The sequence below is a fragment of the Gopherus flavomarginatus genome, chromosome 1, assembly GCF_025201925.1.
Source record: "Gopherus flavomarginatus isolate rGopFla2 chromosome 1, rGopFla2.mat.asm, whole genome shotgun sequence".
In the NCBI taxonomy this organism is placed as follows: domain Eukaryota; kingdom Metazoa; phylum Chordata; order Testudines; family Testudinidae; genus Gopherus; species Gopherus flavomarginatus.
Window position 1 is genome coordinate 96,941,980 of NC_066617.1, and position 24,948 is coordinate 96,966,927.

A 24,948-nucleotide genomic window follows, 5' to 3' on the forward strand; every position below is an offset into this window, starting at 1 on the left:
CCTTCTTTTATACTGATGCAGCTCCAGCTCAAGAGCCTCCATTGATCACACTGTTGCAGTATGCTACAGGGAGACTGTCTCTCAAGAAGGATGCCCATGTTCTTTTCTGACACTTACCAGCTGTGGTTCCAAACCTTGTCTATCTTGGTTGCTTAAGGCAAGCGGAGTAGCTGTGGGGGCCATGTCTGTTTAACAAGGGGAGGAGACAGACTATCCTCAAATGTGCAGAGACCTGCCCCTCCTCGGGGCCCATTTATTGACACTGGCATGCTTACCGGTTATCACAAGTCTAACTTATTCCCTTGAGCAGGAATTGAGCAAGTAGTGGCTATTCAGGTCCAGGTGCACTTTTACACGCAGTGACATCCTGGGTTGATTCCACCTCTCTTTGAAGGTGAGACTACACTGGTCAAGCACAGGAATGTTTTTTTATTGGTTTTTGATTGGATATAACTAGTCATTTGGGGGATAGGCGACTTCTCAGTAATTACATGCCTGTGGATTATTGCTTCGGCAAAAGAAGGAAGTTGCTGGTGTCTGAAAATGCCATCCCGTGGTTTGAGCCATTAATAGAAAACAGAGGGTGTTCTGTGTTGATAGAGACTTATGTGTTATTCATTAAAGGTCTAATAAGTAGTATCCCCCACCATGTGTTCACTGTATAAATGAGGCCTCTTGCCAAGACTATGTCGTTCGTGCCTCATAGACCATGAAAACGTAGTCCCTGCCCTGGAGAAATGCTTGGCTGATTTCAGAAGAAAGATGCATCAAGCTGTCTTGTTTTCAAGGCCTGTGGTATCAAAAATCATGGCAGTAGGTACTCATCGTAACAGGAAGGTTCTCTCTTCCTTTGTGCCCCTGCTGTTGAGGGGCTTGCTCTGGGATAGTGAATGATGTTTAAAACACTGGCTCTATCTTTGTCCTTGGTAAGCTGTGTGTCAGACATCGTAATAAAGTGTTTTTCAGATACACAGTTTGTCCTGGTCGCATCTTTATCTATCTTGCAATGACCTTGCAGGCCCTCATGCTTCCGTGCAGTTTATTATTGTAATTCCATTTGAGTGGAGCTCTCAGCAGGGCTTCTCCATCATTCACAACTTGTTCAGCCGCTGGAAGCATGTTTGCTCACCGGTTTGAACAACCAGGATCAAATTACACCTGCCATGCAGTCTTTATATTAGCTGTACATAGATGTAGCTTAATTTTAAACTGGCACTCCAGGGTTTTAAAGCTCTCTGTGGTGTAGGCTTGAGTTACAGGCAAAACCATTCCCCTAAGCCTCATCCCGACAGGCATCTGATCACACACACCACCTGCTGTGTGGTAATCAGCCTGTTAATCTTGCCTTTTAAATTCGTATGCAATGGTTGCATGACTGCACTGGGCCCTAACATGGAATATTCTTCCCCTGACATCTATCTTAGTACATCTCTTCCCACTTTTACAGCTTTCACCACAAAGTTGGCTTTTCATATAAAACTAATGTTGAACACATATTTGTTTCCTTTACAACCCATTCCTACTCTGAACTTGACCCTTTTTCGCAGTAGCAAACCCCTCAGTTTGCTTTATTAATTCCACATTTTAATAAGGTATTTTTCTATAGAGTTTTATTGCATGTTGGTATGGCTTAACGTGTACATCAGAGCATCCTGAGTGCAGTTATTATTAATTCTTTTTCTATCTCTCCACCTCTGTGTGGGCGAGGTAAAACTCTGTTCAAAGCAACTTGGTTATCCAGTAGCTTGTCTCCTCCAGTAAATAGATGCTATTTTTTCTTCAGCATCGTCATTTGATTTGGAATGTCACAATTGCCCTCACAGAGACTTCGCATCATTCTGCCACTGTGGATCAAGATGACTCATAGCATTCTCCATCAAGGCTCCAAGCCCTGAGGGTGGAAAAACTCAACACGGGCAGTTGGCCCCACTTTCCCATTAGAAAAGTTTATTGGAGGCCAGGCAATGACCTTTCCACATAACTCATTCACATATTTCTTCTTTTCTTTGTCTAAACCAGAAATTGAGCAAGGTAGTCAATTGAAGTCAATGGGAGTTTTGCCTACTTCCTTCAGGACTGAACTTGGCTTCTTTGGGGATTTTTGTAGCTTTTGATGAAAGCCACCTTCTCTGTCGATGACCTAAATTTCACCACAACCTTTTGAAAAAGAATGTTTGCGTCACATCCCAGCTCCCTCTTTACTGGTGGACTTTTTCCAACCCATTGCAGCAGGGGTGCTGGAACAATTTTTATAGTGGTGGTGCTGAAAGTCACTGAACAAAACTAAACCCTGTATATGATGGAAACCACTTCAAGCCAGAGTGCGCTGCCGCACCCCCAGCATCCCTGAATTGCAGCAGTTCATGAAGTAAGACAGCTGTAGATCAGAAGTGGGAGGCATTTGGCAGAACTGTGTGGGACCTCAGGACTGCAACATCAGGGGAAGCTGAGGCTCAGGCTTGAAGTGCATTGGTAGTAGGGTTGCCAATGTGGGTTGGATCTATTCCTGGTAGGGCTGTCATGCAATTAAAAAAATTAATCACAATTAATTGTGCTGTTAAACAATAATAGAATACCATTTATTTAAATAATTTTTGATGTTTTCTACATTTTCAAATATATTGATTTCAGTTACAATACAGAATACAAAGTGTACAGTGTTCACTTTATATGTATTTTTATTACAAATATTTGCACTGTAAAAAACAAAAGAAATCTTAATTTTCAGTTCACCTAATACAAGTACTGTAGTGCAATCCCTTTATAATGAAAGTTGAACTTACAAACGTAGAATTATGTACAAAAAACCCTGCATTCAAAAACAAAACACCGTAAAACTTTAGAGCCTACAAGTCCACTCAGTCCTTCGTCTTGTTCAGCCAGTCGCTCAGACAAACAAGTTTGTTTGCATTTGCAGGAGATAATGGTGCCCACTTCTTGTTTACAGTGTCACCTAAAAGGCAGAACAGGCATTCGCATGGCACTATTGTAGCCGGTGTTGCAAGATATTTACATGCCAGATGTGCTAAAGATTCATATATGTCCCTTTGTGCTTCAACCACCGTTCCAGAGGACATGCATCCATGCTGATAACGGGTTCTGCTTGATAACGATCCAAAGCAATATGGACTAACTCATGTTCAATTTCATCATCTGTGTCAGATGCCATCTGGAGAAGATTGATTTTCTTTTTTGATAGTTTGGGTTCTGTAGTTTCCGCAACAAAGTGTTGCTCTTTTTAAGACTTCTGCGAGCATGCTCCACACCTCATCCCTTTCATATGTTGGAAGGCATTTCAGATTCTTAAACCTTGGGTTGAGTGCTGTAACTATCTTTAGAAATCTCATATTGGGACCTTCTTTAATTTTTGTCAAATCTGCTGTCGAAGTGCTCTTAAAACAAGCAACGTGTGCTGCATTATCATCTGAGACTGCTATAACATGAAATATATGCAGAATGCAGGTAAAACAGAGCAGGACACATACAATTCTCCCCCAAGGAGTTCAGTCACTAAGTAATTAATGTATTATTTTTTTAATGAGCATCATCAGCATGGAAGCCTGTTCTCTGGAATGGTGATGGAAGCATGAAGGGGCATACGAATGTTTAGTATATCTGGCATATAAATACCTTGCAATGCCAGCTACAAAAGTGCCATGCGAATGCCTGTTCACACTTTCACGATAAAGAAATTGCACTACAGTACTTGTGTGAGATGAACTGAAAAATACTATTTCTTTTGTTTATCATTTTAAGTGCAAATATTTGTAATAAAAATATAAAGTGAGCACTGTACACTTTGTATTCTCTGTTGTAATTGAAATCAATATATTTTAAAAAAATTTAAAATTCCAAAAATATTTAATACATTTCAATTGGTATTCTACTTTTAATAGTGCGATTAATCGTGATTAATTTTTTTTTGAGTTAATCACGCGAGTTAACTGCAATTAATCGACAGCCCCAATTCCTGGAGGTGTCATCACATGACAATCTTTAATTAAAGATTAATCTTTAATTCCTGGAGACGCCAGGACAATCCTGGAGGGCTGGTGACCTGTATTGACAGAGCTGCAGAGCTCAGTATTTGTGGGGGCTGGTGGGATAACTGCCACATAAACCTGAAGCGCAATGCCCACGTTGTGTTGCCCTCTAGTACCTTTGTAGGGACATAATTTCAGCCTATCCCTAGCAGCTGACTGTCCCTCACCCTAAATTACCTGGGTGATGATATTGCTCATTATAGATGAACATCACCATAGATTGGAGGATCTTTCATTCAAGTATCGTATAGGATGTGATTTTGACTGTGACCGTGAAATGAGTCAATGCAACAGGAGTAGGTTAGTATATACTAGGGAATTTTCAGTGCATGGTAGCCAGGGCCACACGGACAGTTAGTGTGCAGTACACTAGAGTGCTGTACATTTACACCCCAGCTTGCCACACACTAACAATTCATCTAGACAAGCCTTGAGGTACGTGCTCCCATGGCAAAAGCCCCTTGACTACCGCTGGCACTGAGTCTCACCACAAGAAGCCAAGGACTGAAGAGGCCTGTAACAGGAGACCTCTCGCATAGGGGCTTGAGTGCCTAAAGCCAGCCAACTCTGATTATGAAGGACCCACACCTGGGTTGGATCAGGTGGTCCCACTATCAGAGCAGCAGGAAGCTAGAGAGAGAGACAGGCTGCAGCAGGAGCTCTGAGAGAGTTAGTGAGACTGCCAGAGGCAGGAAGCTGTGGGAGAGACACCCTGAGGCCAGAATTCAATGCTGGCAGGGTGGTGGTGTTTTTTTCAATTTTTTGTTTGCTGTACTAACAAAATGAAAAATGACTAAAAACCTGGCCAGAAGTGCCTGGAGACTGAAACCTGAAAAGAAGCTAGTGAAACTGTCCCTTTGATGTGGAAGTTATGAGGGAGTCCTGAAAGGGGGAGGAATTGTTAGCAGGGCAATACCCAGGTAGCTGACCCTTATTCTGAACTCTCTCTGTATTTCTGGAAGACGTCATGGTTGGGCAGTTTGTGGGGGGGATCACCCACTGGCACTGTGCCTGCTGCCCCTATGTTACGGCTACAGAATTTGATTGCTGGGGCACCAACCTCACCCCTTTTCAGCAGCACTAAAGAAATGTCTCCTCAAGTTGAGAGCTAAGGGAGGCCTCCCACCTCACTGCTTCAGCAAGCAGAAAGGCCAGGCCTAATTAATCAAAGTGCTCCTGTCACAGCAGCCATGGGAGGGAGAATTAGAGTTAATACCGAGTGGCAGGTCTTTGAAGAGCACCAGGGAGGTGTGCCTGGTGTCAGCAGCAGCGTGACTGCTTCTCCTTAATCCCTTCTCTTGAGCACTGGGCACAGCGTGGTGTGGGTGTTCAGTTTCAGCTCAGCTCCCTTGAGCCAGGGAGGGAAGGACAACCTAGTTGTTTGAAGGAGGGAAGGAAGGAGGAGGCACTCCCTTACTTTAGCAGGGAAAGAAGTAGGTATGGTTTTTGCTTATGTGGGCAGCAAATACTCCCCTCAGCCATCCTCCTGCAATGATTAGAGCAGCATTTCTGGTATCTTAGGTTGGCATCGGTGTGGCCAGTATCTCTGTAGCCCCAGCGAGGAGCTGCTGTGATCAGTACTTTGAGCACCCAGCTTGGCACCCCCGTAATTGTCATCTGCTTTGTGTAGTCTATGGGCATGTCATCAGCATGTGTGAACCTGCAGCTCTTCATCTGAAATCACTAGTCTCCATGGGTTTGGCCTGCCGTCCCCTCCCCAAGTCCCAGCCTAAATGGAACCAAACTGCACATGGGCAACATTAACAAGTCCCAGCAGCATGTCCTTGGCACCTTTCTTCCCTTTCCCCAAACTGTAAAGCGAGCAGGCCTTACTTATAGAACCTTGTGTTGGACGAGCAACTGATCTTGGTGCTGGGGAAAGGAATCACCTGCACCTCCTGCCTCAGGCAGAAGAAATTCCTTTCACACCTGTCTGCGCCAAAAACTAATTAGCTTTGCTTCAAGCCAAAATTGTGCCTCCTCCTCCTCCAGGAGAGCTCACGTGGCAGCTGGCTTCACTGCAGCTCTGCACGCACATGGCCATCCCTTGTGAGCTATCCCCCCCCTAACCAAAGAGAGTGGGCGGGGAACATGAGCAAGCTTGCTGGGGCCAGAGTGTCACCACAAGTGCTCTTCCCTGCCAGGCATAGGCAGGCAGATCGAGGGCTGCGTCTGCTTTTCTTCAGTTGTTATGAAACATCTGGGTGCCTGAGTGGAGCCAATTTAGGAAGTGCCAAAGGTGAATTCTCACAAGGAGCCCTTTGCTTATAGCACCCCTGCTAGTGACCAGTGCTTCGAAGCGACATAGATGCACTAAACCAGTGATACGCAGACCTCAGTAAAAAAAACAAACAAAAAAACCAAGAGTACTTGTGGCACCTTAGAGAAGTGGGTCAGGAGCAAAATTAGCGATCAACAGTACCCAAAAGAGCCTGAGTAGTATGAATTGTTTCATCTACTATAGTACTACACATTCATATTTAAACAGTATGACAGGGGAAATATATATATATAAGATTCTCCACAGCAAAATGACCAAATGTTGTTATTTTATCAACTACAATTGGCTAATAACATAGTAAAAGCATCCTGATTGGTTAATGAATTAGATTGCTTAATAATTAAACACACTGTATTAACACTTGGTGCAAAGGGCCGCTTACAAGTCTCAGTATGAGTATCACTGCCCCAAACTGAGTCCTGGTCTCCACTACACATTCAGGTCAATGTAAGGCAGCTTATGTCAGCCTAACTCTGTCAGTGTGCACATTATAGCCTTGCTCCCGCTGATTAACTGCTCTACTACGCCGACATAACTCCACCTCCACGAGAGGCTTATGGCAGTGTAGTTAGGGCCATGCACTGTCTGCATAGACACTGCATTACTTGCAGCGGCTGTCCGCTGTCATTCTTGTCAATTTACCAGCTCCAGCACAGAGCCGTGCAATTGACAAGAAAGTACTCCCTGCTCCCAGCCAGGGCTGCTCCCCAAGGCTCCTGGCTACCTGCTGGGGGCCTGGGCAGCTGCCCTGCTCCTGGCAGGGAGCACAAAGCTGGGAGGGCTGATAGGTTCCCAGCAGGGAGCTGAGGGAGGAGCAGATGGATTCCCGGTGAGGAGCACAGAACAGAGAGTGGGGGCAGGGTGGGGGAGGGAAGAACTGGCAGGGAGCAGAGAGCCAGAAGCCAGCAGGGCAGTTGGGTTCCCAGCAGGGAGCTGCGAGCAGAACTGAGAGACCACTCTCAGCTCCCCACACTGCCCCTCAGTGGCGTAGCCAGGTTCTAAGAGTAGGAGGAGCAAACATAAAAAAGGTGCCCCCCCGGCTCCTCCTCTGGCCATGCCCCCTTGGCTCCTCCCGTTTCCCTCCCAGATTAACCCCGGGGCTGGCTCAGGACTCCTGCGGGCTTCCTCGGGGTGCAGATACCCCTGTCCCCCCGCGGTCCCAGGAGAGTCTCTCCTGCCCAGCGCGCTCTGCAGGTGTCCCCCACCCGGTTGTGCCCCCCGGCCCCACCTGCGGGATCCCATCCCCCCACCTGCTTCAGGGTCCAGCGCCATGCCAGGGCCCCCCATCCAGACAGCACGGCCTGTGCCCCTGCCCTGCGGGCCCGGGCACCCCCTCGCCCGGACCTCCCAGTGCAAGGCACCGGACCCCCCCGCTCACCTTCTGTCCTGCGCCACCGCCTGTCCCCGGCCTGCTCCCGATGCTCGGTGCGCTCCACGCGGGGCTTGCCAGCCAGCCAGGTGTCCTTAAAGGCGCAGGGGCCCTTTCCCCTCCCCCTGCCCGCCACATTAGCAAGGGGTGGGAGCGCTTGGCCGCTGAGCCCTGAGCCACTGCCGCAGAAGGTGGCTGCAGCGATGTTGGGGCTGCGCTGAGCGTGGGGCGCGATGGCCAAGGAACCAGCCCCCTTGCTTCTCCGGCCATGCTGCCGCCAGCGCTGGCCCAGCAGGCACCTCTTTTTGACAACATGCTGAGGGGAAGCAGCTGCTTCCCCTGAACCCCACTAGCTATGCTACTGCTGCCCCTCCTAAGTTGGTGGAAGTGCTTCTGCAGTGGTTATAAGTTGACCTAATATAGGTCGACTTCAGTTTTTAGTGTAGATAAGTCCTACTATATTTAAAGGAGAATGGAAGGAGTGGAAATCGTTAATCTCATAGGGATAAGCAGAAGCCTTCAGGGGAGTAGGAGCGGGGGCGAGGAGGACAGTTGACATGGATTCCCCTCTGGGCATGTCTTTGTACTTCCTCTAAAAATAAAAGTGAGACCATGATATGGTACAGGATAAGATATGTTACAGCAGATACATGCTGGGTAAGGTAATATCTTTTTCTGGACCAACTTCTGTTGATGAAAGGCAAGCTCTGGAGCTCTTCTTCACATCTTACATTACAGCAGACATCTCTCTAGCACTTTTCACCCTGACCCAGCCTAAAGCACTTTTCAGTGGTGGGTGAGTGATCCAGTCTGTAACGTAGGGGCCTCCACGGTGATATGAACCCCAGAGCAATGCAAATTAGAAGAGCAAGAACACTATGTGACTGAAACTGTCTGGGGAGTGCGTGGGGGGGGGGGGGCGAATGTAAGTCAGAAGGACATAATTACCCAAACTGGAATTTGGATAGGGGTAACACTTCCTCATAGGGAAAGCAGCTTCTGATGACTCCAGATGGTCAGGGCCTCCATTTTTAGGTCTCAAAAGAAAGATGGCACCTTCAGCTGAACAGATTCCCCTGCCATCATTCTGAAATATTGGTTCCTTACTGACTCAAAACACCCCTGCATGAGTCACTAACACCACTTCCTGCTACACCATGCATTTCCTTAAAGATCTCCTATTGATAGTCTCTTTGGGCCTGATGCTGTTCAGCTTATGAAAACTGGTGCAGTCACCCACACACTCCACGCAATCAGGGATTTCCAGTTCTACTGCACAGGCAGCATTGGATGCATGTGGTTACCAGGTGTTCAATTTGAGCAACACATGGCCCCTTCCCAGTATCTGCCTGTAAGGTACCAGAAAGTTAATAGTCACTGTGGACAGAGGGAATCCATAGGAGTAAGAGTTATTCAGGGTTCCTTTAATGTTAAATGTTTCCCCCTCTTCTGAGCATGAGGGGGCCATGATAGGAGTCGTGTTTCAGAGGTTCCCCTTCCCCTGGGTAAGCTTTATTTATGAGTTCCACTCAGCTGGTACCTAAGAGCCTGTTTTTCAAAGGTCTGGCCTACAAGCTTGTAATTCTCAAGCACTAAGGGTTGCCTGATGTTGCTGTATAATCACTGATCATGCAGTTCAGCTAGGAACCCTGTTTACAGGTTTTAGAGAATGCAAGGGAAAGTCCCTGTGCAAGACCACCACGTAACTGCCTTTTTCAGCTCCTCATCCGCCATCTAGCTTGTGATGCACCACCAGGGCCTCCACCACCTGGCCTTGAGAGTCTGTCACTGCTTGCTCTGTTACTGTTAAATTTTCATCACATCATCACTTGAACTTCTTCCTCTTTAGTCATCACGTGTCCTGCTGCCTTCAGAACATAAGAGTTCCCTTCTTACAGTGTTCATGTTATAGCTTTGGGTCATATCTCCAGGGAAGTTGTCCTTTCTCGACACTGCACATTTAGCTCTAGCTCTTTCTCCTCCAATACTCCTATTTGTATTTTATGTAGCTTTTGCCTGAAGTGTGGAGACCAAAACTCCACTCCGTACTCCGGGAAAAGTCACACTAGTTCTATAGAGTGACACTTATCACCTGTGAAAACTGTGTGGTACCTCCGTAGACATCTTAAAACAGCATTGGATTTGTGTTCCTACACCTTTGCACTGCAGGCTCATGTTTCGCTTAGCATTGCTTGCTACTAGTAGGTCATCCTCTGTCTTCTCCTTCCACATAACCGTCCTGTTGCTTGTATGCCCCCTGCATTCAAGACTGCAATAATGAATCTCAGCAAGTTGTTCATTGCATGTGGCCCACAGGTCCAATAAAGGGGCTTGGTATTTATACAGAATACAGTCCCCATCACCATTGTATCTGAACATCTGAGTTTCTTGTGTTTGCCACATCTCATTTTGGTGTAATCAAGAAATGAAATCTCAGATAAATCATAAGTGAAAATATTTAGCAGGTGTCCCAGTACTGACCTTTTCCCCTCACCTGTGACGCTCCACTGGATAGTGTTCTCTATGGGGGAAAACTGGGCAACTGCTCTGCATTGCCTTAGCTGCTGATGCTAGGTGCAGAGGACTGTGGGTGTCCCAGGGTGTGGAATGTCCTCTTACAGTGAAACATGGGAGGCAGGAGAATTGGCTAACCCAGTTAAACAGATTCAGTTATTCAGACTAATTTACACAGCAGAACTCTACAACAACCTGACAATCAAGTTACAGACTTGCTCACCAGCAGTCTTGAAACATGGGTGCCCTATATACTTAGGAAGGATATGTTAATACAGAGTGACCTTGTTCAGGCTCAATACGCTTAGTAAATGTGTGTCATTCAGATGGACCACTTAAAACAAAGATTTGCATGGCTGGTGGAGAATTGCAACACACACACGCTTTTCCACATAAAAGGACAGCTCTAAATTATGAAAGGTACCAGGTTCAATGTTACTGTGGCACTGAGAATGAAAGATTCTTCAGGGTGTAGAAGCTGACTGTTAGAAGAGGCCATTTGTTTTAGGTTACACTGATAAATTGACCTGAGTTCAGATGCTCTGTGTACATGTTAACTATGTATCTGAAAAAGACAAGTTACGAGCACTGAATAATTAGGAAGACTGGTGAATTACATGAATATAAAAAACACAGGGTGCCAAGAGTGAAAGTAGTGATAAAAAGAACTAGAAGAAGTTTAAAAACAAAAAACACCCTGAGGTAAAAGTTACTCATAAGTGAAAAATGAGGTTTGATTGAAATAAGATGGATCAGTTAAGAATGCCCCCATTCCTAAAAATGTCAAGAAATGCTGCAGAAAATAGGAAAAGGCTTAAACATGAATTTGATTGATTTTTGAGGGCCTTGGGATCTACTCATAAGGAAGGTGAACAAATGATTGCCATCTTTTTGAATATTGCAGGTATTGAAGCAATTTCATTATATAATTAATTTGATCTTAAGGTTAGAGAACGTGCTAAGAGTTTGTCTTACTCTGAGGAATACTGTTTACACACACAAAAAGTGAAGGATTTCACTCAAAAAATCAAATGGAGGAAGAGACTTTTGAAGCATTTAACAGATCTAAAGATAAGTCAGACATGTAATTTCCAGAATTTGAGTCAAGAGAGATGAAATTGTGATGGGTATATAAACGATTTCAGTGTAAGAAAGACAGCTAGAGACAGATCTAAATCTGGAAAAAGCAGTAAGAATTAATCAAACTGCTGAACTTAATCAACAGTGATTGCCCATTTAAGAAAGAAAAACTGATGAGTAGAGAAGTTAAAAAAAAAGTATGGAGAAAAACAGAGAAAGTATTAAAGTTAAAACATACGAGCATATGAAAGAATGTTCTAGATGTGGAAAGAGGTACCAACCCAGACAATGTCCAGCATATGGTCAAACTTGTCATATCTGCAAGAAACAATCATTTTACAAAAGTTTACACACAGAAGTCTGGAAAAACTTCAACTTTTGAATGTTGAACTAAATGTATATTTCTAGGCTGATACCAAATAAGGACGACAGAGCTGACATGACAGATAAAGAAACTTGTTTCTAGGTATTTTGAAAGTCGCTGAACGACAAGGAGGATTGGTCAATTACACTATCTACTAATGGAACATCTATTTCCTATGTAATACATATGGATCCACAAGCTAATGTAATTTCAGAAAAAAAATTAAAATGTCTAAAAGTAAAACCTGTAGTTATAACAAATACATGTTAATTTACAATATTATAGAGGTGAAAAAATTCTTGGTGAAAAAATTCTTGTTATGGCTATTTGTGCATTACAGGTCTTAGTTAAAGGTAATTTAGAAAACAAGATTTGTAGTAAAGGGACAACATTTCTGTATTAGATTTAGAAACAATGGTTAACACTAGATCTACCTGGTAGAATTCAGACTATTCAGGATTCTGAGTCACTGGAAATAAAACATCTGCTTACAGAGTTATTCACTGGTATTAGTAAATTGAATATAATGTGTTAAAAAAAAAGTTAAATGAAACAAACCAGTAATACATGCAATTAGAAAGATATCCTTAGCTTTAAGAAATAGGCTACAAATTGTATTAATTTAGATATAATTAGAATAGGTGAATTCATTATTAACAGCTGAAAATAAAGATGGATCATTACATTTATGTTTAGATCTAAAAGACTTGTTTAAGGCTGTTAAAAGGAAACGTAGAATCATAGAATATCGAGTTGGAAGGGACCTCATGAGGTCATCTAGTCTGACCCCCTGCTCAAAGCAGGACCAACCCCAACTAAATCATATTAGCCAGGGCTTTGTTAAGCCTGACTTAAAAAACCTCTAAGGAAGGAGATTCCACCACCTCCCTAGGTAACCCATTCCAGTGCTTCACCACCCTCCTCGTGAAAAGGTTTTTCCTAATATCCAACTTAAACCTCTCCCACTGCAACTTGAGACCATTACATCTTAAAATACCAGGGAAGAAACAGTTGAAAAAAATGTGAGAAGTAAAATACTTTAGATGCTTCAAATGGATTTTTGCAAATACCACTGGAGCAAGAAAGTAGATTGCTATGTATGTCTAACACACCTTTTGGCTGTTACTGGTTTAAAAGATTATCTTTTGGATTATGTTCAGCTCCAGAGGTATTTAATAGAGCAAAACAAAAGATTTTTGAAAGTATAGAGGACACCTACGCATACATAGATAAAATAAGAAGGGAAAACTTTAGAAGAGCAGGATACAAGATTAACTAAAGCATTGTTTAGAGCTAAACAAACAGGATTGAAACGTAATAAAAATAAATGTAAATTCAGAGTACAAGAATTAACATTTCTAGAAGGAAAAACTGACTGTTCAGGGATTATAGACTGATCCACAGTGAATACAACCCATTGATAGTATCGCTTACCCGAAAGACAAGTCATTACAGAAATGTTGGATATCGTTAATTTCATAGGAAAACACCTACCTAGCCTAGCAGAACCATCCCCGCAGTAATTAAGGGCTTTACTTCGTGAAAATAATTGGGAGTGGGACTGTCAATAGCAACAAGAATTTAAGCATCTTAAAGCAACTAACAAAACCAGCTCCAATATTAAAACTATGTGACAGCAACAGACTTATAAAATTGTCTTTGTATGGCTCCAAACAATGCCTAGGGGCAGTTCTATTACAAAAGTGGGGTGATGTATGGAAACCGCTCTCTTACGCATCCCAGAGCCATACCAAAAATGGAATGTCAGTATGCTCAGAGAGAGAGAGAGAGGCTTTGACATTGGTTTTGGCATGCAAAAAGTTTCACGTGCATATAGGGTAGACCTGTATTGGCAGAAATCAATCACACACCATTAGTTAATATTTCAAAGAGGAACATGACAGACATACTGCCTCAGTTCCAAATATTTTTTCCAATTATTTAAATGAGGTTATCAACCAAAGCAAATCATTAATTGTTACTGATACATTGGTTATACAATAAGCTCTAGAAAGAGTAACTGAAGAAGGGAGATGTGGTACATGTAACTGTACTTAAACTGTTTTCTATATCGGAGCGCACAATCCAGACTACGTGCGGTGGTGGTGGTGGGGTCTGTGTCACCCCTATTCTAGGGTGACCAGACAGCAAGTGTGAAAAATCGGGACGGGGGGTGGGGGGTAATAGGAGCCTATATAAGAAAAAAAACCCAAAATCAGGACTGTCCCTATAAAATCGGGACATCTGGTCACCCTATCTGCAACCTTGGGTGCCTTACAATGCCTTGCTGTAGTAGCTCCCCCTTGATCTGCTCACAAACAGCATTCCAGCATGCAAGCCATACTCTGAGTGTCTGTGTATAACTGCAGCCTGCCAGCTACACTCCAGCTCTCTCCAGACTTGATTATACTGCAGGGCGACTCCAGCATTTCCCCAGAAGTGTATGTCCTGTAGTGCCCAGCCCTGTGCTGGACAGTACAAATATATAGAGTCTGTTAATCCTTAAAAGGAATAATATGCCACCTTCTTATTTTAAATAGAGTACACAGACACTCCCACTTATACACACTGGATTAGATAACAGTAAAACAAGTTCATTAACTACAAATAGATTGACTTCTATGTCTCATTACTTGTACTCAATCTGAAATGGTTACAAGTAGGGTTGCCAATTTTTGGTTGGATATATTCCTGAAGATTTCATCACATGACATCATTTTTAATTCCTGGAGACTCCAGAACAATCCTGGAGGATTGGAAACCTTAGTTACAAGACAAAATAGAAAAAATGTTGACTAGTACCTAACTATATTAGATTCAAGCAAAAAGTTTCTCAGCACCTGCTTCCAGTCTGGTTATTGACCCAACTCTTCAGGTCAGGACCCCGCCACCAAAGTCCAATAGGTGTTTCCTTTAGTCTTTTCAGGTGCCAACACTGCAATGGGCAGGGGGAGAGAAGGGTGTCTTGGGGTGGCTGCCCCTTCTTCTTATAGTCCTGTGCCCTCCTTTGAGAAGCACTTCCAGATTAATCTTTAATTAAAAACTGCCATGCAACAAAATCTCCAGGAATATGCCCAACCAAAATTGACAACCCTAGCAACGGGCAGTCTGATGAAGAAAAGAAATTCCATGCTGTTTCTTTGCGAAGACGTAGATTTTTTGTGCCTGCCTCTTCCTTGCCAAAAAATGGCCACTTCACAGGTAATGGTCCATCAGCCTCGTTGACACCTGGCTGAGGCATCAGCTTGCCCTTTGGTCTGGTCACTCCCCAGACTTATCTGGGAAACATACTTCAGTCATGACTTCAGCTTATGTTCATAACTTTACATATAACATTGCTATGTGCATTTTGCCATTTCATTATTCAGGGTTGTTTTTTTTTCTTAAATACCTCACAAGGCATACCCTGTACAAACATTATTACAGTAGTGTGTAGGGTGCATGAACACAGGAGTATATATTCTGTCACACAGTCTGGGAAGAAATTGTACAAATAACTAGACAGGATGAGAATTTATAAAGATTATTACAGCTATTGAAAGGCTAATAATAATAAAATGATACTGAAGCCATATAATCAATTTATTCAAGGTTTACCAGTAATTGAAGGAATTCTGTTTAAAGGTAATAGTAGTAATTCCTTTTAGGGTTAACAACAGAGATGTTGAAACACACACACGGGACATTTAGGTATAGAAAAATGTAAACAAAGCAAGAGAGGTTCTACATAGAGCATTATATCAAAGAATGAGACATACGTAAAAAGATATAGAAATGCTCAATCTAGAAAACCTGACAGTTATTAATGAAAATTCAAGACCTTGATCTAAAATAGGTTTAGATCTATTTGAATATAAAAGACATGCATATTATAGTTCTTGATTACTTGCATTTTCCTGAAAATATCTATACTAGAAAACACGCCAAACAAGTCATTAATAAAATGAAATCAATTTTTGCAAGGCATGGCATTCCCAACTGATAATGGACCTTAGTTTCAGAATCAAGAGTTTAAGAGTTTTGCCTTAGCACATCATTTCAAACATATTACATCAAGTCCAGGTTACCCATAATCTAATGGGCTAGTGAAAATTGATGTTAATGGTAAAAAGATTACTAACAAAAAAGCTGAAGAAACAAATACTGATTTATATTTGGCATTATTCTAGATCACCATTACAAGGTTCATCACCGGCAGATTTGCTGTTTAACAGAAACAGATTACTTATGTTTCAAAAAGGATATAAAGAAAAGAATAAGTAGGAACAGTCAAGTTTGTATCAAAAGATTTATTATGATACAAGATTGCATAAACTATCTTATTAGAAACTGAATGATAGAGTATGTCTATACTGGTAGATACTGGGCTCAGAAAGCCACTGTAACAAAAGAGGTAGCACCTCAGACCTATGATGTCATGACTAATAATGGTCAAGTGTCTAGACGAAATCAGAGACATTTGCAGTTGTTACCTACAGACCAGGCTCAGCTGAAAGAAGAAAGGAGGTAGAACAGCACCAAGAAAATGACCTAATTCCTCTACATAGTAAGAGCAACTTCAATAATACAGTAACTCCTCGCTTAACGTTGTAGTTATATTCCTGAAAAATCCAACTTTAAGCGAAATGATGTTAAGCGAATCCAATTTCCCCATAAGAATTAATGCAAATGGAGGGGGTTAGATTCCAGGGAATTTTTTTCCACCAGACAAAAAACTATATATTATATAGATACACACACAGTATAAGTTTTAAACAAACAATTTAATACTGTTCACAGCTATGATGATTGTGAAGCTTGGTTGAGGTGGTGAAGTCAGAAGGTGGAAGAGGGAGGGATATTTCTCAGGCTAACATCTTGCTGCTAAGTCAGTGGTTCTCAAACTTTTGTATTGGTGACCCCTTTCACATAGCAAGCCTCTGAGTGTGACCCCCCTATATAAATTAAAAATACTTTTTTTATATATTTAACACCATTATAAATGCTGGACGCAAAGCAGGGTTTGGGGGTAGAGACTGACAGCTCACAACCCCCCGTGTAATATCCTCATGACCCTCTGAGGGGTTCCAACCCCCAGTTTGAGAACCCCTGTGCTAAATGATGAACTAGCACTCAGCTGAACCCTCAAGGGTTAACACATTTTTGTTAATGTAGCCTGGCACTCTACAGGGCAGCACAAACAAGAGGGAGGAGAGACAGCATAGCAGACAGACACACACACACACACACACGGTGTGTGTGGGGGAGAGAGAGATGCACACTGGCCCCTAAGTAAGCTGACCCACTCTTAAGTGCATTGTCTTTTTAAGTGGATCAGGAAGCTGAGACAGCAGCTGTGCCCCAGACACACACTGTCCGTGTGCCCTCCCTACTCTATATGGAGAAGGGATAAGCTGGGTGTAGGAGCAGGGGAGGGAGACACCCTGACATTAGCCCCCCTGCACAGCAAGCAGGAGGCTCAGGGAGCAGCTCCAAGGCAGGGGGCAGGAGCAGCACATGGCAGTGGGGGGAGGGACAGCTACAGTTGCTAGCCTGCTGGCAGCTGCAGCACAAGGAACTTAGGGGAGCAGGGAGCTGGTAGGGGGCTTCCAGTCCACCCTGGTTCCAAGCCCCCACCAGCTAGCTGCAACGGGCTGCTCTTCCTGCAAGCAGTGGACAAAGCAGGCGGCTGTCAAACAATGTTAGAAGGGAGCATCACAACTTTAAACGAGCATGTTCTCTAATTGATCAGCAACGTAACAATGAAACAATATTAACCAGGACAACTTTTAAGTGGAGTTACTGTACAGCAAAAATAGAATTTAGATAGCCACTGCATCAAAGAAGATCTGTTAAGACAATTCTGATATGAATACATTTTTGTTAAAAAACTAAAAGACAGATGTGGTGTTACTGGGGATTTAAGAGAGTGAATAGAATGTCCAGGGTGTGGGAGTGACTACTGCAGAAGGCTGTTGGTCTTCGGTTAGACTGATAGATTGGCCTGAGTTCAGATGCTCTGTATATACGTTACCTATGTCTCTAATAAAGACTGTTAATAATCATTCATAGCTAGTAGCTTAACAAGTGGATACTAGTGGATTACTTGGATATAAACCACAGCAGGTGTCCTTCAATCCCATCCCCCCACCCCTCCCACACCACTCTCTCCCTGTAGCAGCAATATCATTTATCAAGGCAGCCTTGAGACCCCAATAATGTCTTTCACAAACCCTTTGCAACATAGACACACAAGTCATCTAGAGGGTTTAAAGTGCACACTTTTATTTTCTATTACAAAGGCTAAAAGAAGCAAGTTTGTTTTAAGAACAAAAACAAAATTGTTAAAACACCTACATTATTATCTTGGTACTAGACCTTATGAAAGGTACTAAGGTTATCTTTAATAGTAAAGCGTGGTATTCTTAAATTATATTAATACAGAGACATTTTAAAGGACTCCATCTCATTACTAGCCAACTTAGAACTGCAGCAGCCCCTTGCGATTTTTCCCCTTCACATGCCAAGAGCACGTCCATTTCTGACACACTGTTCATATGAGCTGATTTGCTGTTGTTTTTTGCTTCAAACAACTTCACAAATCCCTTCCTTCACTTGAAAGGACTGGGAGAAGGACTTGTATTATATCCCTCAGTATTTAACAAGCTGAACTAAAACAAAGTTTGGTGTGTGTGTGTGTTGGAGGGTTTTGGTTTTTATAAATAAAAGGACAAGATACTTTTTGTAACATTAAAAAAAAAAAGTTAACGCCGCTCGTTAGCCCTCAGATTTGTTTCCTTGCCGAAATTCCTCCCCTTAGTCCCCACACTGCACAGGCTAGAGAGGAGTGAGTGCTTGGCTGAATGTACTGGTTCGTGGTAGAATTCCTTTAGAACACTGGAGCTTATGGTTTAATTATCGTAGAGCTGCTAGTGCTGAGTATTTTTGGTGAGATGAAATATCACACTGAAAAAAGCGATAAGCGAAAGAAAACGAGGGGTCAAATCTGGAGTCTCCTGCCCTTTACATACATATAAACAAGGTTTTAATCATAACTTTACTCGTTAGGGAAGCACCTGAATGTTCTTTCACTAGGGTGGGGTAGGAAGGTCATCACCGGAGGGCTTTCAGAGGCATGATGAGGAAAACCTGTCCCAGCTTGAACTTTATACCTGTCTATAAACTCCTCCCTTCCTCCTCCTTTCTGCCACCCCAGCTGGAGGGCCGGGGAGGGAGGAAAAGCCTTCACATTTAAACAGGAGATGCTGCATTTCCTGGACTGAGTCCTTTTCCTTTACCCTTATTAAAAAAGATTCCTTTGATACCACACACATATATAATATTATATAAAGCGATATATTTAATACCTGTGTATATATGCTTCACAGGGGTCACATATATACACACACTAAAACAAGTCTGTGACAAAATACTGCAACACCACAGATCAGGTTATCATATCTGGGAAAACAAAAATAGATACGCAATGCTCATGAGCATCCCCACCCCTTTTGCCCCCATAACAATAGCCCCTCCCCCCAGCTAACACTATCAGTCTGGAGAAGAGTGGGTGCAGAGCAGTTATTTTGATTAAAGAGAAGGGACATTACCCTGCTCCATAATCTAAACAAATTATCAACTCTTAAGTCCCGGCACAGCTACAATTACACTGTAAATGCAGATATGTTTTTAAAGTAAAAAACAAGCATTTCCCCTTCTCCCCCTTCCCCGATTAATTTTTCCTCTCTTCTCCCCTGCACACGTTGCTGCCGCCGCTACAACAAACATGGTACAAGCCTACGCAGTGGTGCAAATCTCACTTTTTTGGTCAGTTCTGCAGAGGGAGTGACTGGCTGAACACGCATTGGTAAGGCTGGGATTAGACAGCTACAAAGGGGGTGTGTGTGAAGAGGAGGCTGGATTAGCTCATTTAGCAGCAGCTGGGTTCCTGTTACTTTGCTTAGTCCAGTGTCACAGCAATTCTATACATTATGAGTATACGTGGCAAAACAGAAGACAAGCATCCCTCTCCCTTGCCATCTAGCCTTTACAATTTCAGTGCTTGAGACAAGGAAATGTACATCCTAGGAGATGAGGTGCCCAGTTTCAAATCTGAACAGAAATCGCACCTCAACTGGTCGGTGGAAACAAATACAGCATCAGCCTGCTCATAAACAATGGACATCGGGAGGCAGATCAGTGGAGCAAGGATCTTTCCAGCTGCTCTGCCATCTCCTTGGGGCATGCAAGAAAAAGCATCCTCCCTTCTCCCACCTCTCTATCATAAACAACGAATACATACTCAGATCTCTTTGCTTCTAGTGCCACTTCCAGGCCAGGACCCCAAAGAGTAGTACACACATTAATGAATTAAGCCTCATATCGTTATCACAATTTGGCAGAGGGGAAAACAAGCATGGAGGGGCTAGTGGCTTGTCCAGGGGACCCAGTGACTTAACAGCAGTGGCTGGAAAGACCAGACCACAGGTCTCCTCATTAATACTCCCAGGCTCTAACCACTATGCAGGAGCTGAGCCAGCTGCCTATGAGTTGTGTACATCCAGAGTTAGGTCTGTAAATAAAGATGCCAGCTGCCAATTCAGTATCTCCCACATATTGCTCCCTATCTAATAGCTCTTGTCGAGGGACACAGGTGTCCTCAGAGGTGGGGTGAAGAAAAGGGGACCCAACGCTGCTGAACCACCATGCAAAATACAGCACTGGAGGGCTCTGACTTCTCACAGGCAAAACAATCTCATGAGACCCTATACAAAAAACACAACTACACACACAGTGCTCTAAGAAGGTGGGGCTGTTTGTTCTTAGCCGATGGTGCTGTATCAAACTATGTATACACATGCACACTGTATTAAGCTGTAATCAGAGTGAGGGATAGGGAGGCTCAGGACAAAGGGGGCAGATGTCAGCGTGCCCACTCCCCAGTGACAGGTGGACCAGAATGAGGCACAAAGCTGATCCCAGAGAAACTCTGGGGTGTTGGCATAAGCTCATTATTGCCATTAGAAATACTGAGATCCTGACTCAGTGGGGTTATATTTGAGACTCTACTCCGCACCCCAGTTTGGCCAATCGGGTGCCTCTATTTGAGCTGCCTTGTTTTAACACAATTTATATATCATTCCAGTATTGGAGATAGAAAATCCTGCGAGATGTCCCACCACCAGTCCTCAAATTAACAAGCAAAGAGTGTAGGTGGTATAGTAGGCACTATGGACAGTCTCTGCCTTCTTCTTAACATATTCCTGCATCAATCCCACCCCACCCAAATGATGTGAAATCAACCCAACGTGCTGACAGACAGCACATGTTGGGCCACATCACAGATCTTCCCTCTGGAGCCACACATGCACTAATGAATCCCCTCAGCTAGGCTCAATGGAGAATGGTACCAACTCTGACAGGAACAGCATTCAGCGTGGCCACTTCATTTGGCAACACTAGCTTCACCTACAGCTGACACAGTCTAAGGGCTGGTCTACACTTGGAACACACAGCTGTACAGCTACAACTCTCGGGGCGTGAAAATTCTACACCCCTGAGAAACGCAGCTATGCCAACCTAAGCCCCCGTGTAGACAATGCTAGGGCGACAGAAGAATTCTTCCATTGTCCTAGCTCTCCCCTCTCAGGGAGGTGGGTGATCAATGCCAATGGGTAAACCACTCCTGTCAGCGTAGGTAGGGTCTACACTGAAGCACTACAGCGGCGCAGCTGCAACTTTGCCCCAGTAGCATTTTCAGTGTAGATATACCTTGAGTGTCAACTGCTCCCCCTAGGAGTTGACCTAATTCAAAATGCAAGTCAGCACAATACCAGCAGCAGATGTGACAGCTGTTCCCTCTCTTGCTTCATGAGGCCATGCAGGGTGATTCTATCAGAGGCTCCCCTGCGCACATCAATGTTCCCATGGCAAAGAGGCACTCCTCTATTCTTCCTGCCAGCAGGGGCCAGCTTGCTGAAAAATGACACTACTTGCAGCACTGGAAGTCTAGTGAGGGGAGGGAGGCATAAAAGCCTAGAAGCCAGTTTAAATGCAATGTTCATAATGATTTAAAAAACCCCAAAACAATCAGAAAAACACACTTCCCACTGCTGAACTTTCCCCACCAAAAAACCAAGATGTAACCTGATGGGGACACTGGAGCTGGGTGGTTATGTGTTTCTATTTACCCAGAGGGACCCTCATATTACAAATATGATCTTCCTCTTCTCTTCCAGACAGTTGTTGGACATCTTGTCCTCTGTTTGACAAAGGATACAGGAAGAATTAATTTCCTTTTTCTTTTCAGGGAGGGGAGGGGAGACTGCAAGGGGACACACAGTCAAAGTAAAAATCACATGCTAAGAACAAACAAACATTCTCCTTACTTGCATTAATAAACTGGCTTCAGTTTAATAATCTAAAAGAACCTTTAAAATTGGTTTCTTCAGCACGCTATTGGTTTGTATTTTGCACGTCACTCAGCTCCAAACTACCCTGGTCAGTTTTGTCTTCCATTTCTAGTTAGCTTTGTTTTCTGGTTCCCATGCACTTGTCAAATGCTACTGAGTGTAATTTTGCAACACTGAAAGAGAAGGTTTCAACCCCCACCAGCAACCACACTGTATTAATTTCAATTGTGAAATCATTTCCAAACGCATTCTTTGTCAAACACACACACTGAATTTTGGACCTATGCTACTTGAGTGTCCTTGAATCGATTTATGCCCACTTCCTCTGACAGCACCTTCAGCCTCTACAGACAAAACCAGTATCCAAGTAACCAAGTATATAGGCTATTTAAAGACGTAATCCCCAAAGCAGAAGCTGACTGACTTTACACTGCTGACAAATAAAAATACAAGCTCCTTTTCTGTTACTTCCTTTTTTCTGCTGATCCCAAGGCCCAGAGCACACAGATGACGACAGCACCATAGTATTAGCTATACCCTGTGGAGGGACTCAGTCTTACTTACATAATCACACTAGTTTAAAAAAAAAAGATCTGCACTCTCTTCTGTCCATGAGAAAGTCAAATGACCCATTACTAGTTTACTTTTTGGATACAATCAATAGTAACAGCAAAAAAGTCATCCATGATCACTTTCAAACTGCCCCTTCTGCAAAAAGCATCCTGGTTGTTTTTTCAGCTATGCTCCTTGCACCTATGTATGGGGGAGGCTAGACAGCCGTTACCCTCCTCAGCTGTTGTGCGCCTCAGGGGAAGACTTGGGATGTAATTTTGCTCCTTTGCAGTCATCCACAGCAGCTAACAGGCCGGGTGTTTTAAAATCAATGCTTTACATCACATGGATTTAAAGGCTTTCCTCACCTGCATCTCAGCTACAATTGTTTTTTATATTGTTCTTCCAGGAGAGCGTGAAAGAGAAGGGGAATTTGCTCCATTCTACAGAGGAGAATGAGCACAGAGGACTGCAGACACCTATGCTCCAGTAACCTTGCCCCCTCTCTCAGCTGCATTCATGACACTGCAATGTCCCAAAAAACCTCCCAGCCACACTTAGAGTCTAGAGACGGGGAATTAAAAGGAAAAGATTTTCTCTCTCTCATGCCCAACTGTGTTCACTCCTTTCAATTAAAGAAAAAAAGAAAGGTGGGCAGAGAACAAGGAAAGAAAAGAGAAGATAGAAAAACTTTATGAGCACAGCGTTCACTGGCCACAGAAGAATCAGGTCACAATTTCATTCACCACTGGAAAATCATATTGGTAATTCTGAAACAAAAGGAAAAAAAAAAAAAGTTCTCCTTGTGAGACATGTCTCAGTTGCCCTACCACAGTCTCATCCTTTAAAAACTTGCTTCTGTTTTTCCAGTCAACAGGTCCCTCTAACCCACTATACGCCGTCCCGCAATAGGAAGTTGTATTTGCCGAAGTCATCATCCTTAGGGCACAGCAGCATGTCCTTGCGAGCTTTGGCCAGTTTCTGCTTCAGTACCTCCCGCCGGTCCAACCACTCGGTCAGCTCGTCCTGGCCATGAGCACAGCAACATTTATCCCCCTCAGGGCAGGCCTTGGTCTTCTGGAACCTGTCAGGAGAGAAACACAACTCACTGGACTATTTTATTTTTAAGGGGCAGGGTTTAAAGGATTGCTCCGTTTCTCCAGCACGGATGTTGTGCTGTATTCTATGGCACTTTACAAATGCTCTTCCTGTATCAGGCTCATTCTCTGAATGCAGAAATGTAGCCCATCACCTCCGGGGTGAAGTCTGGAGGTTGTTTAACAGGGTACAGCAATAACAGTTTTGGCCAAGAAGAGACATAACCATACCCAACTGAGACTAGAAGGGGATTTAGGGCTGCAGAATGAAATGACAAGTTAGAACTGGGTTAACATTTAGGGTTGGACAGCCCTACTCTTGAAAAAAAGTGCCATGGAATCTTGAAACAGACATGAGTGATCAGGACCTCCATTTTCTACTTCACCTCCAGCAGCACAGTGCCTCCTATCATCATCTTGAGGCATAGACAAAAGAGAGAAGGGCACTCTAGAGAGACACTAAACCCACTTACTGAGGCAGCTAGGTTTCCCAAAGAGGTGTCTCAGACAAGCAAGGACCCAGCCATGCTCTGATTAGCTTGTGAGATCTGACGTCACCACACTCATGGGTGGCATGGCTGTTGGGTTAAAGATTTCATTTCCCAAAGTATAGACTGAAGAAGCACCACTCATGCCTTTGAACTTTGTGGTTTATCACTTTTAGGTGGGGGAAACTGCTGTGAGCTTGATTCTGAAGCATTATTGGAGGGGGTGTTTCCAATAACGTCTCCCACTTTTCGACCTCTCCAGAACTCCCCCAAGCTGCAGTTCCTTGGGGCTCCCCATTTAGGAGCAGAGCGACTCAGTACCAGGTCTGCTCTCCTCTCATCAGCAGTGAACCCGTGTGGAACGGAGGTGTGGCGCACACAGTACCTGTCACAGAGCCGGAATTCACCCATGGGGAAGCGGTAGTTCCAGCAGCTAGAGTCACTGTCAGAGGTGAAGACCTTCTCCTTATGCTTCTCTGACTGGATGTGTTGCTGCCATTGCTTCTTGCTGTTACTGTTCTTCCCACACAGCCAGCAGTGGTATCCCATCTAACCAGCACAGACAGAGCAGCCCATTAGCAGTGCCCACATTGACCTTCCCAGCACTGGGGAGTGGAGAGGAAGGGATGTCCCCCTCTCCGCCAGAGCATCCAGGGTCTCCCCACCCCACCCAGCACCTTCCTCTCCTGACACATAAGTGTTGGGAACATCAAACTGTTGGCCACAGGGGACAGGATTGTATTCTTTGTCTGAGCCCACCAGTATCACT

General features: G+C 43.8%; 1 protein-coding gene across 7 annotated transcripts in view; it reads right to left on the reverse strand.

The window, feature by feature from the left end:
• Positions 1-17,893: 17,893 nt before the first annotated feature.
• The window catches only part of ZC3H7B (zinc finger CCCH-type containing 7B), a 61,008-nt gene continuing 53,953 nt past the window's right edge, over positions 17,894-24,948 (reverse strand). For all 7 annotated transcript variants that reach the window (XM_050936422.1, XM_050936420.1, XM_050936421.1 and 4 more), the window contains 2 exons: positions 24,565-24,728; positions 17,894-23,678 (listed from right to left, as the gene is read on the reverse strand). In XM_050936422.1, coding sequence (XP_050792379.1) covers positions 23,486-23,678; positions 24,565-24,728 — 357 coding nt within the window. In that variant the 3' untranslated portion in view covers positions 17,894-23,485. The remainder of the gene's footprint in view (positions 23,679-24,564; positions 24,729-24,948) is intronic.